The sequence below is a fragment of the Poecilia reticulata genome, linkage group LG8, assembly GCF_000633615.1.
Source record: "Poecilia reticulata strain Guanapo linkage group LG8, Guppy_female_1.0+MT, whole genome shotgun sequence".
NCBI lineage: Eukaryota > Metazoa > Chordata > Actinopteri > Cyprinodontiformes > Poeciliidae > Poecilia > Poecilia reticulata.
Window position 1 is genome coordinate 7,505,162 of NC_024338.1, and position 21,462 is coordinate 7,526,623.

The 21,462-nt window shown below is 41.8% G+C and overlaps 2 protein-coding genes across 8 annotated transcripts in view; one reads left to right on the forward strand and one right to left on the reverse strand.

Moving 5' to 3' along the window:
- The first annotated feature begins 1,011 nt into the window (after positions 1-1,011).
- LOC103468413 (retinoic acid-induced protein 3) lies at positions 1,012-8,224 on the forward strand. 3 transcript variants are annotated; one of them, XM_017306274.1, is made up of 5 exons: positions 1,012-1,245; positions 1,364-1,448; positions 2,816-4,006; positions 7,193-7,248; positions 7,366-8,224. In XM_017306274.1, exons 3-5 carry the CDS (start codon positions 2,899-2,901, stop codon positions 7,453-7,455), a joined length of 1,254 nt encoding a protein of 417 aa, XP_017161763.1. In that variant the 5' UTR covers positions 1,012-1,245; positions 1,364-1,448; positions 2,816-2,898; the 3' UTR covers positions 7,456-8,224. The 3 variants fall into 3 exon arrangements, with proteins under 3 accessions (XP_017161763.1, XP_017161762.1, XP_008413707.1); XM_017306273.1 differs by lacking the exon at positions 1,012-1,245 and having other exon boundaries at positions 1,252-1,448; XM_008415485.2 differs by lacking the exons at positions 1,012-1,245; positions 1,364-1,448 and having other exon boundaries at positions 1,465-4,006.
- Positions 8,225-10,500: 2,276 nt separating this feature from the next.
- LOC103468414 (RNA binding protein fox-1 homolog 2-like) overlaps positions 10,501-21,462 on the reverse strand; it is a 64,970-nt gene continuing 54,008 nt past the window's right edge. For 2 of the 5 annotated variants that reach the window (XM_008415486.2, XM_008415490.2), the window contains 7 exons: positions 21,170-21,257; positions 20,089-20,145; positions 19,844-19,997; positions 17,790-17,832; positions 14,663-14,766; positions 14,478-14,553; positions 10,501-13,623 (listed from right to left, as the gene is read on the reverse strand). In XM_008415486.2, the coding sequence (XP_008413708.1) occupies positions 13,579-13,623; positions 14,478-14,553; positions 14,663-14,766; positions 17,790-17,832; positions 19,844-19,997; positions 20,089-20,145; positions 21,170-21,257 (567 nt within the window). In that variant the 3' untranslated portion in view covers positions 10,501-13,578. Of the gene's footprint in view, positions 13,624-14,477; positions 14,554-14,662; positions 14,767-17,183; positions 17,297-17,789; positions 17,833-19,843; positions 19,998-20,088; positions 20,146-21,169; positions 21,258-21,462 lie in introns of those variants that run through there. The other 3 variants (XM_008415488.2, XM_008415492.2, XM_017306272.1) reach the window with 3 other exon arrangements.

A 21,462-nucleotide genomic window follows, 5' to 3' on the forward strand; every position in this document is an offset into this window, starting at 1 on the left:
AGAGCACATGGAGTGTGACTGACCGTATTAAGATGTGTTTAGACTCTGATKGGTTGTCATACTATAATTATTTTCTCTAAAAGTTACATACTGTAGCTGTAGTTCAGTCAGATTGGATGAATGAAAACAACTCTGCACAGTAAAGTGAGACAAACTTTATCCACAAAGACCGATTGATATTTGTACAGTAACGCTTAATTTATGCTGTTGCTTCCAAAAGAGACTCAACCAGAGGTTCATTTCAGAACTTTAAACATAGATCCAATTCGTCTGGATTCCTCAAGTTATCTTTTTCTGTTGTTCAAATTTGTTTGATGATCTGAAACATTTAAGTGCTTTAGTGCGCATGACATAAACATCTATGGATAAATAATGCTCAATGATACTCAGAGAATTGGAGCAACATGCAGTGTTATCTGTAAATGGCTCATTTACAGAATATTAGCTGCATCTCACAACATTCTCCTGCTGCTACCAAGTGAAATCACCTGAACAGGCTGTTTTTGTAATGCACAAAATGACAGTCTTTGATCATAACAACCTGTTAGAGCGCACGTTGCCCTGCAGAAACTAGTAATTACAGCAGCCATGAGCAGGTGGATATGGCCAGCGGCACCACTCGGTTATGCTGTGGCATTTAAAGGCAGCAGAGTTTGTAAAGGATCCATGGGTTCGCGGCTAACCGCCCCAACGTCCCGATACTGACATTTCCATCAAGCAGCAGGCGCTTCCCAGCTTGCCTAACTGCTTTTCTGGCATTAGAGCTACAGGCTGACTTCAGACCGAGTTTAACACGCCCTGAACGTACGAGCGATGTGCTTGTACAGGCATGAGCTGCAGTGTTTTGCAAGGACTCAAGAGAGACAAAAGTCTAAAGGTATTCTCTGGTCTTACTGCAACTCTCCCCAAGGCTAACAAACTGATTTCCAATGTTGTTGTCGTGATTCACCGGTAGCTAAGGCAACGGCTGCATCCCGGTGACACCGGGGGGTGAGTCAGTTGGACTCACCTTAAAGCCGTTCCTCACGACTCTGTAATTTTCATCTCTCCTGAGCCCGTGTTTCAACACTCAACCCCAGACTCTCTGGTTAATCCGGATCGAGCGCCAGCGCCATCAGCAAATGGGATGCAAATTCTGATGGGAAACGGGGTTTGGATGTACGGAGGTGTGACTCCTGCAGCCAACACCACTTCCAGGCGTACGAGCCCCACCTGGACTCTGAGGGTGGGACCTGAGAGGGGCAGGTCAGAGAGGAAGGAATGAATCTGGGTGCAGGTTTCTGTTTTCTGTTGCTGCGAAGGCAAAACAATCCAGCCTTCGAGAGCATGACCTCACCACCTTCGTTTTACTTGGTGTTTGCAGAGATATGAGCACATAGGGCAAGATAAGAGCTGCATGGCTACACACTGAGGAGACTCTACACTAAAGATTTGAAGAGCTCAAAAGGGTAAGTATATTTTATTACAAATTTGTCCAGACTTAAACAGGAATCTTTTCCTACAATTTTAATAAAAACACGTCAGGAGAGCTTTAGAATTTGACCTGAGCAAGATGAAAGCATGGACCTATTGCGGCGTGCTCCGTGAACATGTTGGATTTTTTTTTTTTTTATGCAAACTAACGCATGCTTAAAACTCTGAGCTGCTTAACTATAACATTCCAACTAATCACTTTAGTAAAACTCAGGGTATCTTCAGAATTCAATCAGAAGACCGAAACAGGACAGTGTCAAGCTAAAATTTAAGATTTGGGCTGGATTAAATCTGCATAAAGGTCATTTCTGAATCTCTGACAGGCAAACAAAGACTTCACTTTACAGGCTGAAGGAAGTGGCACTCACCTATCAGGACTGCTCATCTCTGAGCTCCATTCTGACATGCACAGAATTTAAATCTCAAGCGTGACAGACCACATCAAATCAAGTTTGAAAGAGCCGCAATAAGATCTTAACAGGTGATCTTAAAAAGAGAAAAAGAGCATGAGGGGCAGGATCTGTGAATAAAACCTTCAGTTTATAATAACCAATCCTTACCATGGAATCTACTCAGTTATAAAATTCAAAATCAGTGTTAAATATCACACCCAGATTTTTGATTTCATGAAAGGTACCAGTTCCAAAGTTGACCTTCTGCAAGTATCACTATGACCAAAGATGATTAGATCAGGTTTTATTTGTCTGATACTGTGGTCATTCAGTGCTTCCAGCGTTTGATTAAATCAAGATAAGAAAGCAAGAAAAAGGGATTTTACAATTTAATTGAATCAGATTTGTTCTGAAAGAAGATATCAGTGAAATGTAGCTGAGGGGAAGCGTGTAGCGGGAGAATGGTATGGGCCCAAGAATTGAGCCTTGAGGCACTCCGGACAAAAATGGCACCTAGGATGAGACACTCACAGAGGTGCACTATTATGTAAAATCTGACATAATTCAGACATAGTTCTCCAAATTAGAGAACCAAATATTGTGGTCCACTGTGTGAACACAACTTTTGTGAAACAAAGAAGTAACAGCAGCTAAAACAACAGAATCTGTCGCTATTAAAACATATTTAGTATCTTTTGGGTTCTGTGCGTTTGAGATCTGTCGGAGGCTTTATTTTTTACTACTGTCTCAATCTTAGCTCGGTACTGCATTTGTGATCCTGCAGCTTTAGTCTGGGCTCACTCACTGCTCTGCTTTGTCCTGGCATGTTCGCACACTCCCTGTTCCTGCACTTTGACTGAGAAACCTCTTTCACCTCTGCTGTGCTGCAGACTCTGTTAAGTCATGTTTTGGTGTTGGACTCCATGGCCTGATGTGCTTTTCTGTTGCAGGAACAAACTGCCACATCGAGAGAGAGAGAGAGAGAGAGTTGATCAAGAAAGGCAGAGCCCTCCTGTGGATTACTAAAGCCATCATGGCTGTTTCTTATACGAAGCATACATCTCTCTTCCCCCTTGTCTTCCTCCTCTGTGCCCCTCTCGCATGCCAGTCCCAAAACAACACCACAATAAGCTCCACAACCACTCCCTCAAACATTACCTACCTGACTGGTGTGCGAGGCTGTGGAACCGGACTGAATCTAGAGTACAGGTACCTGTGTGACCGCCGGGCGGCATGGGGCATCGTGCTGGAGACACTAGCCTCTGCAGGCTTCCTGTTGAGTATAGGTCTCCTTCTGGGCCTGCTGCTCTGGACCTTGTGCACTTGCGTGTCTTCTCGGCACAGCCGCAGCGGCACAGTCGGGGGCTCAATACTCTCTATGTCCTTGTTCCTCCTGGCCACAGCCGGCATCTTCGCCATCACCTTCTCCTTCATCATCGGCCTCACGCCCCAGAMCTGCCCCACCAGGGTCTTCCTCTTTGGGGTGCTCTTCGCGCTGGCCTTCTCCTGCCTGCTGGCTCGTTGCCTCGCGATGCTGGGCTTCACTGCCGCTCGAGGCTGGGGGGAACCAGGCGTGGCGTTGGGGCTCTTTGCCGTGCAGGTCATCATCTCCACAGAGTGGCTCATCATCGTCCTGGTGCGGGACCAGAAACCCTGCGAGTACAGCCAGAAGGAGTTTGCCATGCTGCAGATCTACGTGCTCTGCCTCTTGCTGATCAGCCTGATCCTGTCCATGCAAATCCTGTGCCGCTCCTGCTTCACGTACAGCTACAGCTACACAGGACCCACAAACCAGCAGTGGAGGGTTCAGGCTGCGACGCTCTTCATCACCCTGCTGCTCTCCGCCTGCATCTGGGTGGTGTGGATCGCCATGCTGACTAGAGGGAACCCCGAGGTGGATCGCCGGCCGGTCTGGGACGACCCGGTGCTGAGCATCGCCTTGGTCGCAAACGGCTGGGTGTTGGTGGTCGGGCACGGCCTGTCCCAAGCCGCCTTGTTCTGCAGGGGGGAGGCCACAGCGCAGGAAGTTCCTCTAAACTTCGTAGGCTGGACCAGCCCCAGCGCCGACATTCCCGGACTGGGAAGCCAGAAGGAAGGAAAGGAAAACGGAAGCTTTGAGACCGATGGCGAGAACAGGAGAGGTGAGATGGAGACATGGTTATAGTGATTCTCAATTGTGATTCTGTTCTCTATTCAGCAATTTGATGTAGCAGAAACAAAACTCATTACATTTAATAGATTAGGAAATCTGTTAAATCTACTTGGATCCAAACTGCATTTGTTATCCTGCAGCTTTAGTCTGGGCTCACTCACCTCAGCTGTACAAAGTCCAAAGCAGCAGGCCTGGAACTTATTCATAGTCCAGCAAATCAAGTGAGATGAAAATATTTGAACTAAAAATTGCAGCCTGTCTATGTTTTTTTTATGACCAATTACATATGAATTAAATACTGGTAATAAGATAAATCACCATTTCAAAAAATCCCAGTAAGACTCACATATTTCTCTATTGTTAGTAATGTGTCTTAATTCAATGAAACAATAACATCAGTTTACTTAAAGGCTCAAACTAAAATCACAATATTATAAAATTTTTTGATGTAGTACAGAGGAGATTAAAGTATAATATCCATTTACCTATTTATTGGCATATTAAAGATAAACAAACTTATTTTAAACATGCATAAGTATTCACACCCTTCAAATTTTGTCTCATTACAATGACCAACTTCAGTGTATTTCACTGTGATACAACACAAATTATCACGTGAAAATGAAATGGAACATAACTTTGACATTGCTTAAGAATCTGAGCAGTGTGGATGTTTGACCCACTTTGATGCCCAAAATAAAATCCAGTGCAAACATAGAAAGGACTGATCACATAAAATCCCAATATTGCACATTGATTGGTGCAGATTTAAATTGAGGAAATGGTAAAAAAGTTAAAGGGTGTAAATACTTTTTAAAGGAACTTCACACAAAAACGATGAAAGAAACGTACTGAACTGAAGCAAATGCAGACGCTCCAAACATGCGATTCGACAACCTCGGAAAGGAGGGAAAAAACTCCATAAAACAGTTTGCTTGTAATTTGCTGGTATTACATACACTTTTATGTCGTAGCAACAGAATGTTTTACATTTTATATTCTTCTGTCTTGGTTAGAGAAAATGTATGGAACAACTTCCTGCTTGGATTTTCTTGTGTGAATTGAATTACAAAATCCTAGAAGTTTTTAATTTGAAGTGTTAATGTTTGACACCAAATATGAATATTTATGATGTTTTCTGACAATTTTTATATTTAATATAGCCAACTATCCAAAACTGACAATTGTGACAATACGAGTACGGAGTTTTTGGTACTGCAGTTCGCATGCTACCAAAAAGCCCTGGTTTTCTCCTGTACACCCAGCAAAGCCGGGATCTGCTAACTGGCCGTTTCCCCGTTCTCACACTCCTGATTTAAATAAGTGGGTCGTTACTTCTGTGGAAATCAATGTCAGGGTAAGGAAATAACGCATTCATTTGAATCAGTGGTGTTGAACCGTGGACACATGGAAAACGCATAGAAGGCTGGCATTGACCTCCGCTGCTGTAGATCGAAAGCTCAGGCGTTTGCCAACAAGTTTCCTTAATTCAAGATATTTTATGTTTGCCGTCTCTCTGAGTCAGAACGTAATAAGTTTACTTGCAAAGAACAAGAACAGAGTTATTTCTGGCTTGCAGGAAGTTCTCACTAGATCCTACCTCTCTAACGTACATCAGCGTAGTAACCACGCCCGCTTCAAACTTCTAACGGTAATTATGGGACACTGTATAATAAAAAAGTTCTGTCCAGATGAACTAACGAGATATTTCTCAAAATATCTTCACTAAAATGTTTAGCTGCTCCTCCAGGCCTGCATATGGTGATGGAACCAAATTGCTGAAACCCACAAAAAAATAAATAAATGTTGCATCTGACGTGGTTGAGCATTAGCTTACGTTAGACTCTCAGTGTTTCCCAACTCTTTTCCTCAAGGCAACATTGCTCTGCATGTTTCAGATGTTTCACTGCCTCAACACACCTGATTCGGATGACTGCAGACCAAGAAAAGCCTGTCAGCCATCAAGTGATATCAGGTGTACTGAAGCAGAAAAACACCTAAAACATTCAGGGAAGAGAGCTTTAATGACCGGCATTGGGAAACACATTGGGTTAGAGGTCAGGCTATGACATCACCATCATTTGCCAATAGTTGGTGTCAAATATTAGCCAACTGTGCAGAAATCAGAGGGATTAAAAGAGCTAATTAATAGATTTTCTTGGGAAAYGTCTAAAATGCAAAACAACAGTCATTAATTATATAAATGTTTTGGGGCCCAAGCACATCGCTCTGGTGAGCCCTGCTAAAATATGGCTCAGTGTAAATCCATAGCAATGGGGTTATGACCATTTATTCTCTACAATCAGGATAAAAAACTGCAGATTGGAGATGTTTACTGGTTTTTTTAAGAAACTCCACAAATATTTCCGTATGAGCTCAAAATTTTTCATATGATTTAACATATTTTACTCCGTTTACCTAAGAGTTTTCTAACAGTAAGTGGAAAATAGTCTTTATTTTCATACCACCAATCAAACCTTTCTTCTTGCCAAGCAGCTTTTTGTAGTTTCCACTGGTATTTTGATAATTTATCTCTGGTGATGAGCTCATAGTTTTGAAATTCGGAAGGCCTCATTGCCATCACCTTAATCTTTAGCTCTTTCCACAGATTCTCTCTCAAATTGTGTCCAAACTCTGGTTAGGTTGCTCCAAAATGGACAGAAGAGACTGTCCAAATTAACAGTCTCTTCTGACTGGTCAAATAAAAAGTGAATAAGTAAATAAAAAATGAATCCAGGTCCAGACCTTGTCAATACAGCTTTCAGTCTTTTTCCTTCCAGATACTGAGAGAATCTTGTCCCTGCACTGGGCTGCTGCTGTGAATGGTTATCATCCTCCTGCGAATGCAAATAGCCCTGTGGTAGCATTTATGGCATGATTATGATTTATGACATATAGAACGTATTAAATATGAAAATATCTGCCATAAAAAAAGCAAAGAGCTATTTTCTACTAGGAGATGCTAAATCTGAGTGTATGTGGGCATTAAAGGGTATGTTTTCCTTGAGGAAATAGATTTTTCTGCTGATAAAAGCTGCAAGAAACAGAGCAAATATTGAGTTTGGGCAGGTGAATGTGCCATCATTCTGCTCAGGTCGCACTGTGTATCTTTATGATGAACTGCAAACGCTGACCTGATTCTTCCCAAACTGCATCATGTCTCCTCCCCCCTCAGGCAGGAGAGCTGAGCCAGCGCTGCGATCCCCCTACGAGTCAGGCTTCTCCATGACGGTAAAAAAAAACAACATTCTCCACATTTCCACCCTGAGACTTTTTACCTCAGCAGCTCAGCAATGCAATAAACTTAATGAACACACCGCTTACCCAGAGTATCCCTGTGTCTTTCAGGAGATCGACCCCAACAAGGATTACACCATCCCTCGCCCTCAGACCACCAACTTCAATCAACCCTATGACGAATACTACGGAGAAGAATAAAAATACATCATGGCTCACCAATGTACACGCAGAAAATCCACCGCAAGACCAAAAGGTCATGGACGTTTATATGTGCAAATGTAAATATTGTTGGTGTTTTGTTTCGTAAGATGAAATGCTTCTGTAAGTGAAATGGGAATCAGACACCTGATGAGGTCGGATGGAAAGCAGAGGAAGCGAGTCTCTGTCGTTATATGTAGTCACGTTCTGTTCTGATCAGAGATGTATATAAAAGCCCCCCGAGGTGATAAAGGAGGCGTGAAACCATCACAGCGAAGGTGAAAGAGCAGGTTGTCAGAGAGGAGAAAGGCCAACGGRTGAGATGAAAACGTGAGGTGGGATCTGAGAGACGGGATGAGACAAAACGAAACGGACGACAGGACGGGACTGAGTGTGCCTTCACCGAGTTACAATCCTCTCACATGAGATTTACAGTTTTGCTGTTCTGTGGTTGTTCCTGCACAAGGTAGATTAGGTAGATGTGCACCGATTGCATTTTTAAAAAGCCTGACCTGTAGATAACAATTTTTTTTTTTTGGCTGAAAGTTGCTAAATATAGTGAGAAAGTCACTAACTTGGCAACAGTGGGGTGACTATTGTTAAGTGGTGGATGAGATCACATGTACCGTCCGTTTGCCCAAAATTAAGAAAATTGGGGCAGATTTCAGGGTGAAACCCTGAAATTAGGATTACACAGAAACATGTCTGCCGACAAGTTGCAATTTCTATAACATAAAATATTTTGTCAATAAAAAGGTATTTTACAGAGGCTCAGTTGCACTATGATCTATGCATACAGGCTCAGATGCGATCATTAAAAAAGTAATTCAGGTAATTCTATTCAAGAAGTGAAATCCATTTAATATCACTGAAATATAGGCAGATTGACATTTCAAACATTTAAGTCTTATTGGCTTACATCTAATGAACACATTTTAATTTATCAGAAAATAATAAAGCACTTAATTACAAGAGGCCAAGTGTGCAGTGCAGCTACTATATAGCAGAACAAACCTTTCAGTAAAAACCTGATCTTATGTCATTTTAATTTCTGAGAAACTTAATTTTGTTCTTTCATAGCTTTACACCACGCTCAAAAATTAACAGCAACTAACACTTGGAGGGGGGAAAAAATCGTTGTGCAATGAAACAAGTTTTACTGTTTTCTCACACTGTAGTGACACAGTTTGACCACCAGATGGCGACATACGGGCATTTCAAGGGACTACAGGGAAACAGGAACCGCTATTAGAGTTCAGTTATCGCATTACTGACAGAAAATTTCATCATAGCGACCAACTAAAGCAGCATACATGGTGATTTAAATTAAATAATCGCATTTTTCCATCCACTGAGAACCGCAGTGATTTATTCCACACCAGGGCCATCTCCTAACCTCAACAAACCCAATCCCTTGTACGGTACGCCCCACCTCTTCTTTATCAGATGCTCTTCAATCTATTCTTCCAATTACCCCAACTTCAATTACTCAGAAAAGCACGTGCCATCAAATTGGCAATTGGCCCCTCGTGCATTAGAGCAATTAGCAAGTATATGAGTTTTCCTGCCACATCCAACCCATTTACGGCCATTAGCTCCACATGCAATTAAAGCTTGTTCCAGATCGTTTCCCCCTCGGCAGCGATGAGAAAAAGTTTGGAGGTGGTTGGAGCCGCTTATCGCTCAGAGGATTTCAGTCCGGGGGAGCACAAGCGGAGAGGGGAACGCCTCTGCAAGGCGAGCCAGCCGCTGTAATCCAGTGCAATTGTGCTTCCATCAATCATCTTGGCTCGAGGAAGCTAAAGTTCCCCATTTTCTGGCTGACAACCCCAAAGTAGCACTAATTCAACATATTTTTTACTCAAGTAAAACTGAAATTACTGGAGTAAAAGTAAAGAATTCGTTAAATGTAAAAAGCTACTCAAGTAGTGCAATATTTTTAAATGACGTAATTGGGCAGACAAATATATAAAATGCAAATTTTTAAAAACAGAATGAGAAATTTGTATAAACATAAAATATAATCACGAAATAATCGCTAAAGTTGTGATACTTCATATTAATATTACCCAAGTAAAAAATTCAATGCTGTAAGACTATTCCTAAAAAGTATCCCCGCCCCCCTCACTCAAATAATTGTAGCTACTCACCTGCTTTCTGGAAAGTTCTTGGCGCAGTTAAGTTTCCTAATTAAGTCTGTTGCAGTCCCCCATAATGTTTAAACAAAACATGTTTTTTTTTCTTTAAAGATAAATTTGTGCTTCACCATGATAGAAAAGCTAGCTAGCGTTAGCCAATTCTCGTTAGCATCGAGCCAGCATAACGAAGATTCATCTGCGTGAAACTCAAAATGACAAAGGTCTAGCGAGACAAAAAATAATAAAAACTAGAAATACAAAATTAAGTCAAATAATCCTTCTGTGACAAAATATGGCATATTCAAAAACTAATCTTTTAGAAATACATTTCACATTTTGAGGTTTTAATTATAAGAATTTAAGACTTTTTAACTACATACAACCTAAATGACCTGAAATATTCCATTACAGTCTATTATGTACCGGTCTATCACATAAAATCTACAGGTGCACCGATTGCTGTGTTCTGGCCGATCATGATTTTGAAAAAGTCTGACCTAGAGTTTTTTTCCACCTCTGAAAAGCTGCTAAATATAGCAGCATAGTGGTTAAGTGGGCCACAAAGGAGTTACTATAGTTACCTGAGCATATGCAGACATAACCTGGTGGACCGTCAGTCAAATGTCTCAAGTCTTGGCAAAGCAAAAGGGGTCAGTGGTTAATTTTCAGACCTTTCCCGAGGTAGGATAAGATCGGTTTCACATGCAAGTATCGGACGATCTACCAAAATGAAGGAAATCTGTGCCGATCAATCGGTGCACCTCTAATAAAATCACAATACAGATTGAAGTGTGCAGTTGTGATGTGACGAAATGCAACAAAAACCTCGAGATGTGTGAATATTTCTGCAAGGCGACAAACCAAAACTACACGTGAGAGAAGACATGAGAGCATCCGAAGACCGGAATAAAAACCAAACAGTTTATTTATTATATACATTCAATAATAATGAAGAGAATAAACAGAAGGCAGACACAAGGCTGGCAAAAATAAAACATCATGAGAAAATACACTTATTTACTTTCACTTATTTAAAAAAAATCACTTGGATAAATGAGCTTTTAAGAGCATGTGACATAGAAAAGAAACCTTCACATGCAATTCAAACCCATTTATTAACCGCTGTACACAGACTCCCACTGGGCTGGCGGCTGGCTGGATAGGAGAACTTTTGCTTCCTTCGCATCAATCCGTTTCATCTTTTATTATTTTTTTTTTACGCTTTCCAAACACAATTTGCCCCAATTAGCAGATATGAGAACAAGCAAACACCTCATGCCCTCGAAACAAGCATCCGTCGGCTGGGGGGGGGGATCTCTCCCTCGGTGTGCCGGAATCCGACCTCAGATGAGTTGGAACCGAACTGAAGTATTCATCCAAAATGACTGGAAGTTCGCCATGACGACAGAGGCACAGGCGAGAGTTCCTCCTCACCAGATTAACGCGGAGCGCTCCTGTCGCCTCCCGTTGAGCCTTAAACACTTCACCCCGGACCTTCCCTAACATTCCCCGTCAGTCACGTCGCAGCGCATCACATCGCAAAAGCTCTCCCCACTTCCTGCGCCGTTATCACTCCCATCCTCCTCCAGCACTAGGATTTGAATTCATGCACAAATAATAAAAAAAAAAAAAACAAGATCGACACCTTTCTCTCTCGCAAGAGCATGCATAGCAACACTTCTGATAATACTTGTAAGGAACAGAAAGACAAAAAAAAAAAAAAAAAAGAGGTAATGCTCGTCAAGAAATACTCGTTGGACCAACTGCACACGGTTTTCACAATCATATGAGAAAAACAAAACACGGCACATCACGCATCGCGCTGGTACCAATCCTCCTATGGAGCACCAGCAGAGTCATATACACGTGAACATTTTGCGTTACTTTGACGCATATGCAACGTGGAAACGACGTGTAAAGTAAATGATGTACATGCGTCGAATACGCGTCAAAAAGTCACGTAAACAACAGGTATTGTTTTGACGTGCTGCTAACACATACTTTACGCGTGATATTTTGATGTGTACTCAACGTGTAAACATTGCGTACTTTATACGTTTAGGCGTCGAAGGAATGCGGGATGTTCAGATGTATACGATCCTCTGGCCCCACGCTGTCATTCTGTCAGCTGATGATTGACGGGCGCCGCTTCTCGCCTTCACCGCCACGTGCCGTTTCATCGTTCACGCAACGCGGACGGCACTGGACCCATTTCTACCTCCTCCGATTTCCTTCGTCTACACATCTAACGCTGCATTCGTGTGCCCCCCTCCAAAAAAACAAAACCAAAAAAATAAACCTCAATAAATTAAGGGTGAGAAGCAAATTCAAACCATGTTCACTGCAACCTTCAACACTTTTGTCGTTTTTGCCTTGATGACGTTTCTCCCCTACAGCTGCGACCCGCTGGGTAAATATTGCAAAAGTAAAAGCCTTTAAAAAACAACAGAAAAAAAAGACAGAAGAAATACATCAAGACCAAAAAGAAAATGTATGTGCTGTCTTTAAAAAAAAAAAAGAAAGAAATCTTTGGAACCCCAAAAAACGGAAAGGCAAATAATAGCGAGATTCATGGAGGTGTGGAAGTGGTTAGTCAGTCGTTTCCATGATGCCTTCAGAGTCACCGGAAGTAAAACCACAACATGATGAATTTTAAACTAAACTAGTTGATGAAATCCTATTTTTTTGTGTTGTTTTTCCTACTTCATTATATTACTGTGATCTCTACATGCTGCTGGATTGGAACTGCAGTGTAAAAAAAAAAAAAAAAAAAGACAAAAGAAAGAAGGAACAGAACTGAAATGTTTTCCTCGTAGCTGCTCCCGCTTTTCCTTTGAGTCCTGTCGCATCCACGTCCGTCCGAAATGCTCGTTCGCTGTAGCTGGAATGTCTTGGCGGTTTTGGGACACAAAAATGTACAGAGTCCGTTTTTTTTTCTTCTTCTTCTTCTTTTTTTGACTTTGTGGAAGAAGCAAAATAAAGTATCAAGAGCGAGGCGCCAAACTTTCGTAATGAACTGGAATCACGTCCGCTGAAGGAAATAATCATCTCTGTTCGAGTTGTAAATCAAACAACTGAGGTAATGCAGAAAAACGTATCTTTCCTTGTCACGTTCAAACGTATCGGAGGACTGATTATCTCGTCTTCTTGAGTTTTCTCGAGTATACTGAATTGAAATGACAAAGAAGGCAGTGGGATATAGTTTGAAGCAGTGGTTTCCATCATTGAAATGAAACGAAGAACAAAAGAAAATCCTATATCCTGAATCAAGTACTTGGTTTCATCCTTTTTTTTTTGTTTCTCATTATTGTTTTAACTATTAAGCCAGAAAAGATGTCTGCAGCAGATCTATGCTGTGTGTAGCTGTAAATGTAGTGTTTAAAAACAAAAAGTACCTTTGTACATTAATGCTGTGGCAGTTCAGAGTCGCAGTTCAGTCTACCACCGGGAGAGAAAAATGTTACACTTGGTGCTGAATGTAGCTGTGGGTTTAAGTGGGTCGGGTTGGGTTTTACAGGGCAGCTCGTATGGGGAGAAAAAAAAAGAAAAAAGAAGATTTGTAGTGTTTCAGAGGTCCCTCGCCGCCTGGGTCCCATAGTTTTGTTTTCCCTCTTAAAATGATCCCAAATGCTGCTGTGAAGTTCAAACCAGCAGCAGGCTCCGGCTTCATACGTGGGAGATGTTCATCATGGCAGGTTTTTTTTTAGTTTTTTTTAATGTTTTTTACCCCCCACTGGTTTCATGTCGGCGACAGAAAAAATTACAGGCAGAGTTTGGTTTTGGTGATGTGGCAACGACCACAAAATAAAAAAAAAAGAGAGAGGAAAAAACAAAACTGGAAAAAAAAAAAGTAAGAAGTGAGCTATCACTATTATAGTCTGCCTGCAGATAAAATGGAGGGGAGGCTCCTGCCAAAAACACGGAGCTTCAGAGGGAGTTTTGGAGAGAAGTGGAATTCCTTAGATGGGATTTTTTTTGTGTGGCTTTAGTAAGGAGCAAACCTACTGTATCCCGCCCGGTATAAACTAGCCTGGAAGACAGAGGACACACAAAAACAACAAAATTAGAGCCTTATAGCATAGTCTACATTTATTTGAATCTTCACAGGTTTCTGAAAATGTTCTGTTTCGATTTGTTACACTATTCTGTTAGCTTTCATTGTGATAACGGGGGATTTTATAGGTTTTAGTACAAAACCTATAAAATAAACTATACCTATTTGATATAACCTTGAGTTTTAGTTTAGTTCCAGCAGTAAAACCATCTAAATGGCCAAAACTAATTTCAAAATGGTCCTCTGTTGTTTAATTTTTGAATAACATTATGTTGCTGTTAAGAGTTTCTTGTCATTTTGCCCTTTTCCAGTTTTGGTTGTTTCGTGCCTTAAAAGGAATCGTCTGCCGCTACGGAGACGTTTCATCGAACTGATGAAGGAGCAAATTGAGGCGGGCCAGACTTCAGCTGAAACCAATAAGATTGGACGTAATATAGCAAATTAGCTTTTGTTCTTTTGAATTTTCCACTTCTGTCTGTTTCGGACCATGATGGATTTGGAAATATTGTCAGCGTTTTAGTTGTGGTGGGCACTGCTAATGCTAAAGCACTAATCAACGATCAACATTCTAGAGGATGTGCAACGAGGCTGATGTTTACAGCACAATCCTGCTAACTATGCTAATTGCTAACCTAAGAAGGTAATGGAAGAAAATCGTATGTTGTTTGCAGGACTGTTGGCTCACAGCGTGTGACAAAGAATCGCTCACAGCAGGATGGGAAACAAGAAAAAGTTCTTAAAGAGAAATCTGTATTGGCAAATCCAAACTTTACAAAAACTGGGTAAAAGAAAGTGGCAATAAATCTCTGCTTTAGAGACATGACCCTTACCATGGCTCCCACTCCGTAAGCAGCAGCAGCTGGAGTTAAAGCGTGGTACGGATCTGTGGTGTACACCCGCCCATAACTACAAAAAAACAAAAAAAACAAAGGTTAGAACGTTAATAATTTTCCATCTTCATCTGTGGATAAGCCAGTCCTTGGTCATGCAGTGCAGCCGTCAGGGCCGGCCTCACCTGTCACTGTAGGCGGCAGCTGCAGCCGTTGCTCCGGTTACGGCAGCAGGCTGGGCGTAGCGATATGCGGCAGCGGCGGCGGCAGCAGCAGCAGGATAGCCTCCCTGGAGACACACACACATACACACACACAACTAACTGGCATGACTCCGAGGAGGAAGCGGCTACTGTGAACAGATGATATCATTTGAAAAAAGAAAAAAAAAAAACGAATTTTATCACATGAAAGCCTCACTGTATCCTAAAAATAACTATATACATCAAAACTTAGGAAAAAAAAAAGCACAATGTGTCAGTGTGAGACAGAGGGAGAGACAGAGGTCACTGGAGTGTCAGGATTACTGTATTACCACTGAAGGGAAGGAGGGAAAAAGGTGGAAGACAGAATGTTCTGCTCAGGGAACAAAGCAAAACTCTGAGCGGAGGAGACAGAGGACTCAAATGATGAAGAGAAAAATAGCCTAATGGTGGCTAAACATTACGCTGATGATGATCAGATTCATGTTACAAACGGTGTTCTGTCAGAGGGATTGAGGACAAATAAAGAGATAAAAGAAAAGATGGAAAACAAAGTGAGAACACACTCACACAGGCCCAGACAGACAACAAAACCATCCCTCTGCACCGAGACTCCATGCATGACCCAGAATTACAATTCAGAGTTTAACAAGAAAAAAAAAACAACACCCCCACTGCATTTGAACCTGAGGTGAATGTGAGAAAGGAAACACCAGATCGCTCTCTGAGGCTCCTGTAGGACAAAAAGCAGCAGCAGCAGCAGCAGCAAGAGGAGGAGGAGGAAGAGGAGGCGGGGTTATTAATGGGAGGGAGCGGGGCTCTCAAGGTGGGTGGAGGGAGCAGGAGGAAGGGGGTGGCAGCGACGTAGTAGGCCCGCATGCAGCAGCTGATCAGCGCATGCTTGGCTTATTATCCTGGAAAGGGTCAATTCAGGAAGAACGCATGCTCTCCGCTTCAACCTGGAGGCAGAAGGCTTACAGAGAATCTCGCTAGCTAATGTCGCTAAACCAAACCACAGATCTCTAAATGGACAGACATCACTGGTTAAGTGGGGAAAAAAAAGAAAAAAAGATGGCTGAGCTGTGTTTGTAACACAGCTATAATTGTATTGGGGGAATAAAAAAAACGGTGAACAGTTCTCGGTCACAGTTGTAGCACAGAGGCTGCAGGTCTGGATGCAGCATGAAACGGACCGCCGATATTCACGGGCGCTAGGAAAACCCACCAGGAGTTAAATTAAGAAGATACTTGAGACTCAACTCTAAAAAAATGCTTGTATTTTAATAGTTAAAACAACAGATGTGTATTATTGTGCATTAATGCGCAAACGGAAGCCGTCTTAGCACCGCCGCAGAAGCTAATATCTACAGTTTTTCCTTATTTCCGCTGTTGGGGGTTCAGCCAATCAGCGTCCAGGAAAATAAGTGCAGCTCCTGGATTGGCTGCTTTACAATTTCTGTGTCAAGTAGCGTTATCGCAGATTTTAGATACAGACCAATATAGTCCGATAATCATATTTCATCTGATATCGGACTGATTTCCGATAGATATCGGATCGGGACGCTCCTGGCTCAAAGGTGTTGAAATGCTTTAGAAGAAAACTGAATCGCTCCGCATGGTGGAGCCCAACGGCTGAGTTTAGATCATTTTGTCGCTGCTTCGTGACAAAAATTTCGTGTCAACAGTTCAGCTTCGGTTCGACCCGTTAGTGCCAGGTCAGGCGTGTCCAAAGTGTGGCCCAGGGATCATTTGTGGCCCTTGAAGTTACTTTGTTTGATCTCTTTATCACAAGTCAAGAACAGTAAAAATTTGGCCAATGAAATGAAAAGGCTGATGCAAAAAATTTGGAAATTGCCTGTTTTTCTTTTAATAATGCAACAGCTGAAAGCCCTTTAATATTTTGGATCTTTAATGCTATACTGCTTTCCTAAAAAATTTATTAATTGTTGAGCAATTAGATCTAAAAAAATAAATAAAATGAAATAAGTTGCCAGTTTGGACACCACTGTGCTAGATGCACTCAGTAGGGCCGCCAATAATCGTGCAACAGGTAATTTTGTGTTTTTTTTTTTGTTTTTTGTTTACTTTTACCGCTGATTAAAAGGAACTCAAAAATATTAGCAGTAAAATTTATTTTACAAAAACTGAGACCAGCACAGTAACTCTAATGCAAGTATAAAAAACCTCCAACAGTAAATGAAGGATAAAAATAAAATTTTTGCCAACGGGAAGATCGAATAATTTTAATTTTATTTCCTGAACAGCCAACACGTTCTCTTTTGAACAGCTTATGACAAAAACTTTAAGCAACATATATATATATACATATATATTTTAGTAGTAATAGTTTAGTGAACAAACAAAAAAGTTCCCCTTTTTCCACAACTGAAAAGATTCAGTGAGTTAGTAGAAGAAAAAAAAAAGAAAAAAAAGGAAAAACTCCAAAGCATTTTTCTCAACAACTAGAAGACGACGACATGTTCCAGATCAGATCAGAGGATGATTCTTAAGATCAGAGGAGGTAGTAAAGTCAAACAATGCACACTGGAGGTTCGATGGTGAGGTGACCCTACCTGAGGCAATCTGGGACTAAGGACTGAGTCCTGTAACACTAGTCTATAGAGAGAACAGAAACAGCCGTTGTCAACCTGGATACACACACACTCACACACACTTACACACACTTACACACGCTCTCAAACACTGATGCGCACTGCAGCATCCGCCCACAAAGCAGCCTTTGTAGTGGTGTTTCAGATCCTCCATACTATGATCTCTTATTTTCTCATAATCAGCTCATGTTATTTTTAAACCCAGACAGATCAGTGTGTGTGTGTGTGCGTGTGTGTGTGCGCGTGTGKGTGTCACCATTCTTTTTTTTTTTACTACAGACAACAAAAGCCCTCCAGCATGAAGTATCTTGCAAATTATTGATGCGTTTGAGCAGTTTCACCATCATACAGGCAGCTCTGTGCGGCGCATGACTGAATGCACATGCAGAATCACCCCAAGAGGGAAAAGGAAAAAAAAACAAAAATAACAGAGCAGAAAGAAGGCTGTGAAGGCAGGGACAGAGATGATGTGTCATTTCGGAAGTGAGTTTACTTACATATAAGTCTGCAGCTCCGTAAAACCCATCCTGATACACCACGCTGAGAGCAGGGGGAACGAGGAGGGGGGCGGACATGGCAGATGTACAGAGAGGACGAGGGAAGCGGAGTGGGAAGGTACAGGAGGGGAAGGTGTGGTGGAGTGGAGGGAGGGGTGCAAACGGAGTGGTGCACAGTCCCCAAAAAAACCCCAAGGTGGATGAGGATCACAACACAGCATAAACAAAGAGAGGGAACAGAGAGGAGAAAAAACAGAGAAAAAAAAAGTGTTATTTCACACCCATGCAGCATGCAGAGGAAATACAACTTCCACTTGAGCTCCACGAGTGCAGCTGGAAAAATTTACGTTTCAGTGCCGGGGCAGGGCCGGTCCAAACAGTTTTAGGGCCCTGAGCGGGTTTTCATTTGAGAGCCCCATCAATAACAACATGTCAACACCAAATGATTTATTATTAGCTTCTCTGATACCTGTTATCATTAGCATGATTTGTAATTATCTTACATAATGCCAGTGTTACCATGGCTATTAAAGCTGCAGTATGTAGCTTTTATAAATATATATATATATATATATATTTTTTTTTTCATATTTGTTAAAGTTATATCATAATGATCAGACAGACTATCTGAAAAAAAAACTCCTCTACCTTCTCCCAGTGCTCCCAGTACTAACTGCAGAAACAACCAATCAGAGCCAGGAGGAGGGGCTTAGCGCTTCCAATCACGTTTGTGCTCAAGTCGAGCCAAAGTTTATTTGTAAAGCACATTTGCAACTTCCTCAGCTGACCAAAGTGCTTCACAACAAACGTCACGGGTAGATAAATGATAAAACAGAAAACATATATATATATATCCTTTTTTTCACAGATTATCTGTCTCATGTGATACCGACACAATATGACAGTTTTAATGAGTATGGAAAAAACATGCTTGTGTAAAAGTTTCATACTGCAGCTTTAATTTTAACCATGCAGGAGTAACAACCACAAAAAAATTGGCTTTTGAGATGCAGAGTAGTATTAAAGCATTCCATACTATTTTATTTTTAAAGTAACTTCAGCCCATAAACACCAAATTTACAGTAAGTTAACAAGTTTGATATATCATTTTTTCCCAACAGTAGCAGCAGCAGCCAACAACAGAGAAGAGATTAATATGTATATTTTTGTGTACCAACTATATAACAATACAGACATTTTGTCCATATAGTTGACAATATTGAACTATATTGATATAGTTCAATATTATTTTAAATATATGTATTTATTCATGCTGGATTGGTGTTATTTTGGCCCCTGCGGTAGTGCGGGGGCTTAACTCGCATCTGCCTTGGGCCTGCTCTGCTCCCGGGCCAATAAGTCAAGTTTAATTAACTAAAACGTGACTGTAAAGTGCGACTGTTCCCCTGCTAGGAGAAATGCAATAAACGGCCTCTCTGATTGGGCCGTTTCATAGTGAGTGACGCCTGGAGGTGGAGCCAGTTTGGAGAGGGTATTTCCTGCATCCTCCAATTTCCATCTTCCCGAGCCGAGTTTAATCATATCACAGCAAGTAACAGCTAGGCCGTAAATCATTCAAATCTGCTTTGATTGCAGTGGAAATGCAGCAGCGGACCCCCCTCCTCCCCCCCCCCGATTAGCCCCGTCATCACAGCACAACGACATGCATGGTACACAGAGAACAGACCGAGGCAAAACTGGTTCGTCTGCAGCTAAACCTGTGTACAAGGTGACTGTGTTTTGCATCTTGTGTGCGCTTATGCAAATCTGCTGACGGAGGGCGTCTGTTTATTCAAATCAACCCTCAGTGGTGCAATCCAATCAGAGCGCAGCGCTGCGTTGCGACTGCTTGTGAGCAGACTGAAAAGAAGCGGAGAGTGACGGCTGACTGAGTGTTTGAGTCAGACGGAGACCTGGGCGAGCAGATTCGTTCAAGCACCACACAAAGCCGACCAGATTTAAAAACTGACTAAGATTTAATTCCAGATGTCCCGTGTTGCTGCACATATGAAGTCAACAGCTGCTGTTGACAAAAACAGGCAGACTTTCATTACCCAGGGTAGGCAGGGATGGCGGGCTGAGGCACGGCCGCCCTGACGGCACTGTAAACGGGCCGGCCTCGGCCTCTGAGGTGGGCACCACGGAACGCCGCCGCCGCCGTCGTGGCTGCCGCCGCCGCCGCTGCGGTTGGGTAGGGAAACCCAGGGACTGGAAGGATATAACATGGGTTTGTTGAGGACTCTGGTGATGAAGGTGAGAATGTCGCTGCGATCACTTGGCAGACGGAGGACGCCCTTACCTGCGTAGATTTCTGGGCCGTACACCGCTCCCACCATGGGACTTAACTTCCACCCTGCTGATTGGTTACAGAGACGGGCAAAAGGCAAGCAATAAAACAAGCACTTTTAAAAACTTTTACCTTTACGTTCAACATATAGAAAATGTTACAATCTGCCTAAGTACTCCAATGCACCACTTTCACTTTGTACAGTTTTATTTGCTTGGTGTTTATTACTGCAAACAGTGATTCACCAAGGCTCTATTCCAGCTGTGGCCAGCATACTCCCAAACATTAACATAGCAGATGTTACTAGCATTGTGACTAATGTAGCAACAGGTGGTAACTACTAAATTCCAACTCAGTAAAACCTGTTGACAGATGTTAGCCAATAGGCGATTAGTAGCAAGTTCGCTAATGCTAGCTAGCATACTATCTGCGTTCAACACAAAATACAGTGCTAGCTGTTATAAAAATGATGTTAGTTGCATGTTAGGAAATGATAGTATGCTAAATTATAGTGTTTAGCTTGTTAGCTAGAAAATTACCAATTTTCGGCTGCTAAATTCCAGCACAGTAGAGAACATTAGCTACTGTTAGCTAACATGCTATTAGAAATATGTTCTATATTGTGATTTAACCAGTTAATTCTGCTTTTTTCTTCCATGCTGGTCTGCTGACTCTTCAGTTTTAAAGATACCTCTAAAAAAAATAATAATCGACTACAGTCGGTTGGTGTGCTTTATTTCAGTTTCACCACCACTTTTCTCTACATTTTTCTGTTCTTATATTTTTTTTACAACTTTGCACTCTTTTTACCAAAGACTTCTGCTTTCAGTTCAGCTGCTTTACCAGTTCGTTTTAGCATCATAGCATCATTTTCTGAAGAAATTTCTTTAATATATAGTTTATGATGATGCGATAGTTTTATTCTATGAGAGCTTAAACTACTGCACACATTGTTTTAATATGATAGTATATGTACGAGCGTAATTAAACATTTTGAAGGAAGCAGAGAGGACAAAGTGGGAATTTCAGTTCTCCTGCCTCTCCCTTTGGGTTTTTTAGGTTCGGTGTTAGCGTGCGTCACTGCGGTTGTTACCATAGGGCAGCGTGCTGAGAGCCTCTCCATTAGGGTAAGGGCTGACGATTTTCTTGTTAGTCATCACCCTGGCGGTGGCATTATTCACCTGGGGGGGCGGAGGAGCAGACAGTCAAGCGCACAGACAACAGAGGAAGAGAAAATTAGCACACAAACTCAAAATTTAGGCCAAGGCTGATGTGTAGCTTGCTTTTAACACTGTGAAGATAATTAACGTGCATATTGCTGATTATGATGCCTCCCTCTGACAATTTTATTTGGTGTGCCATTAAAAATGATTATATAGAACATTT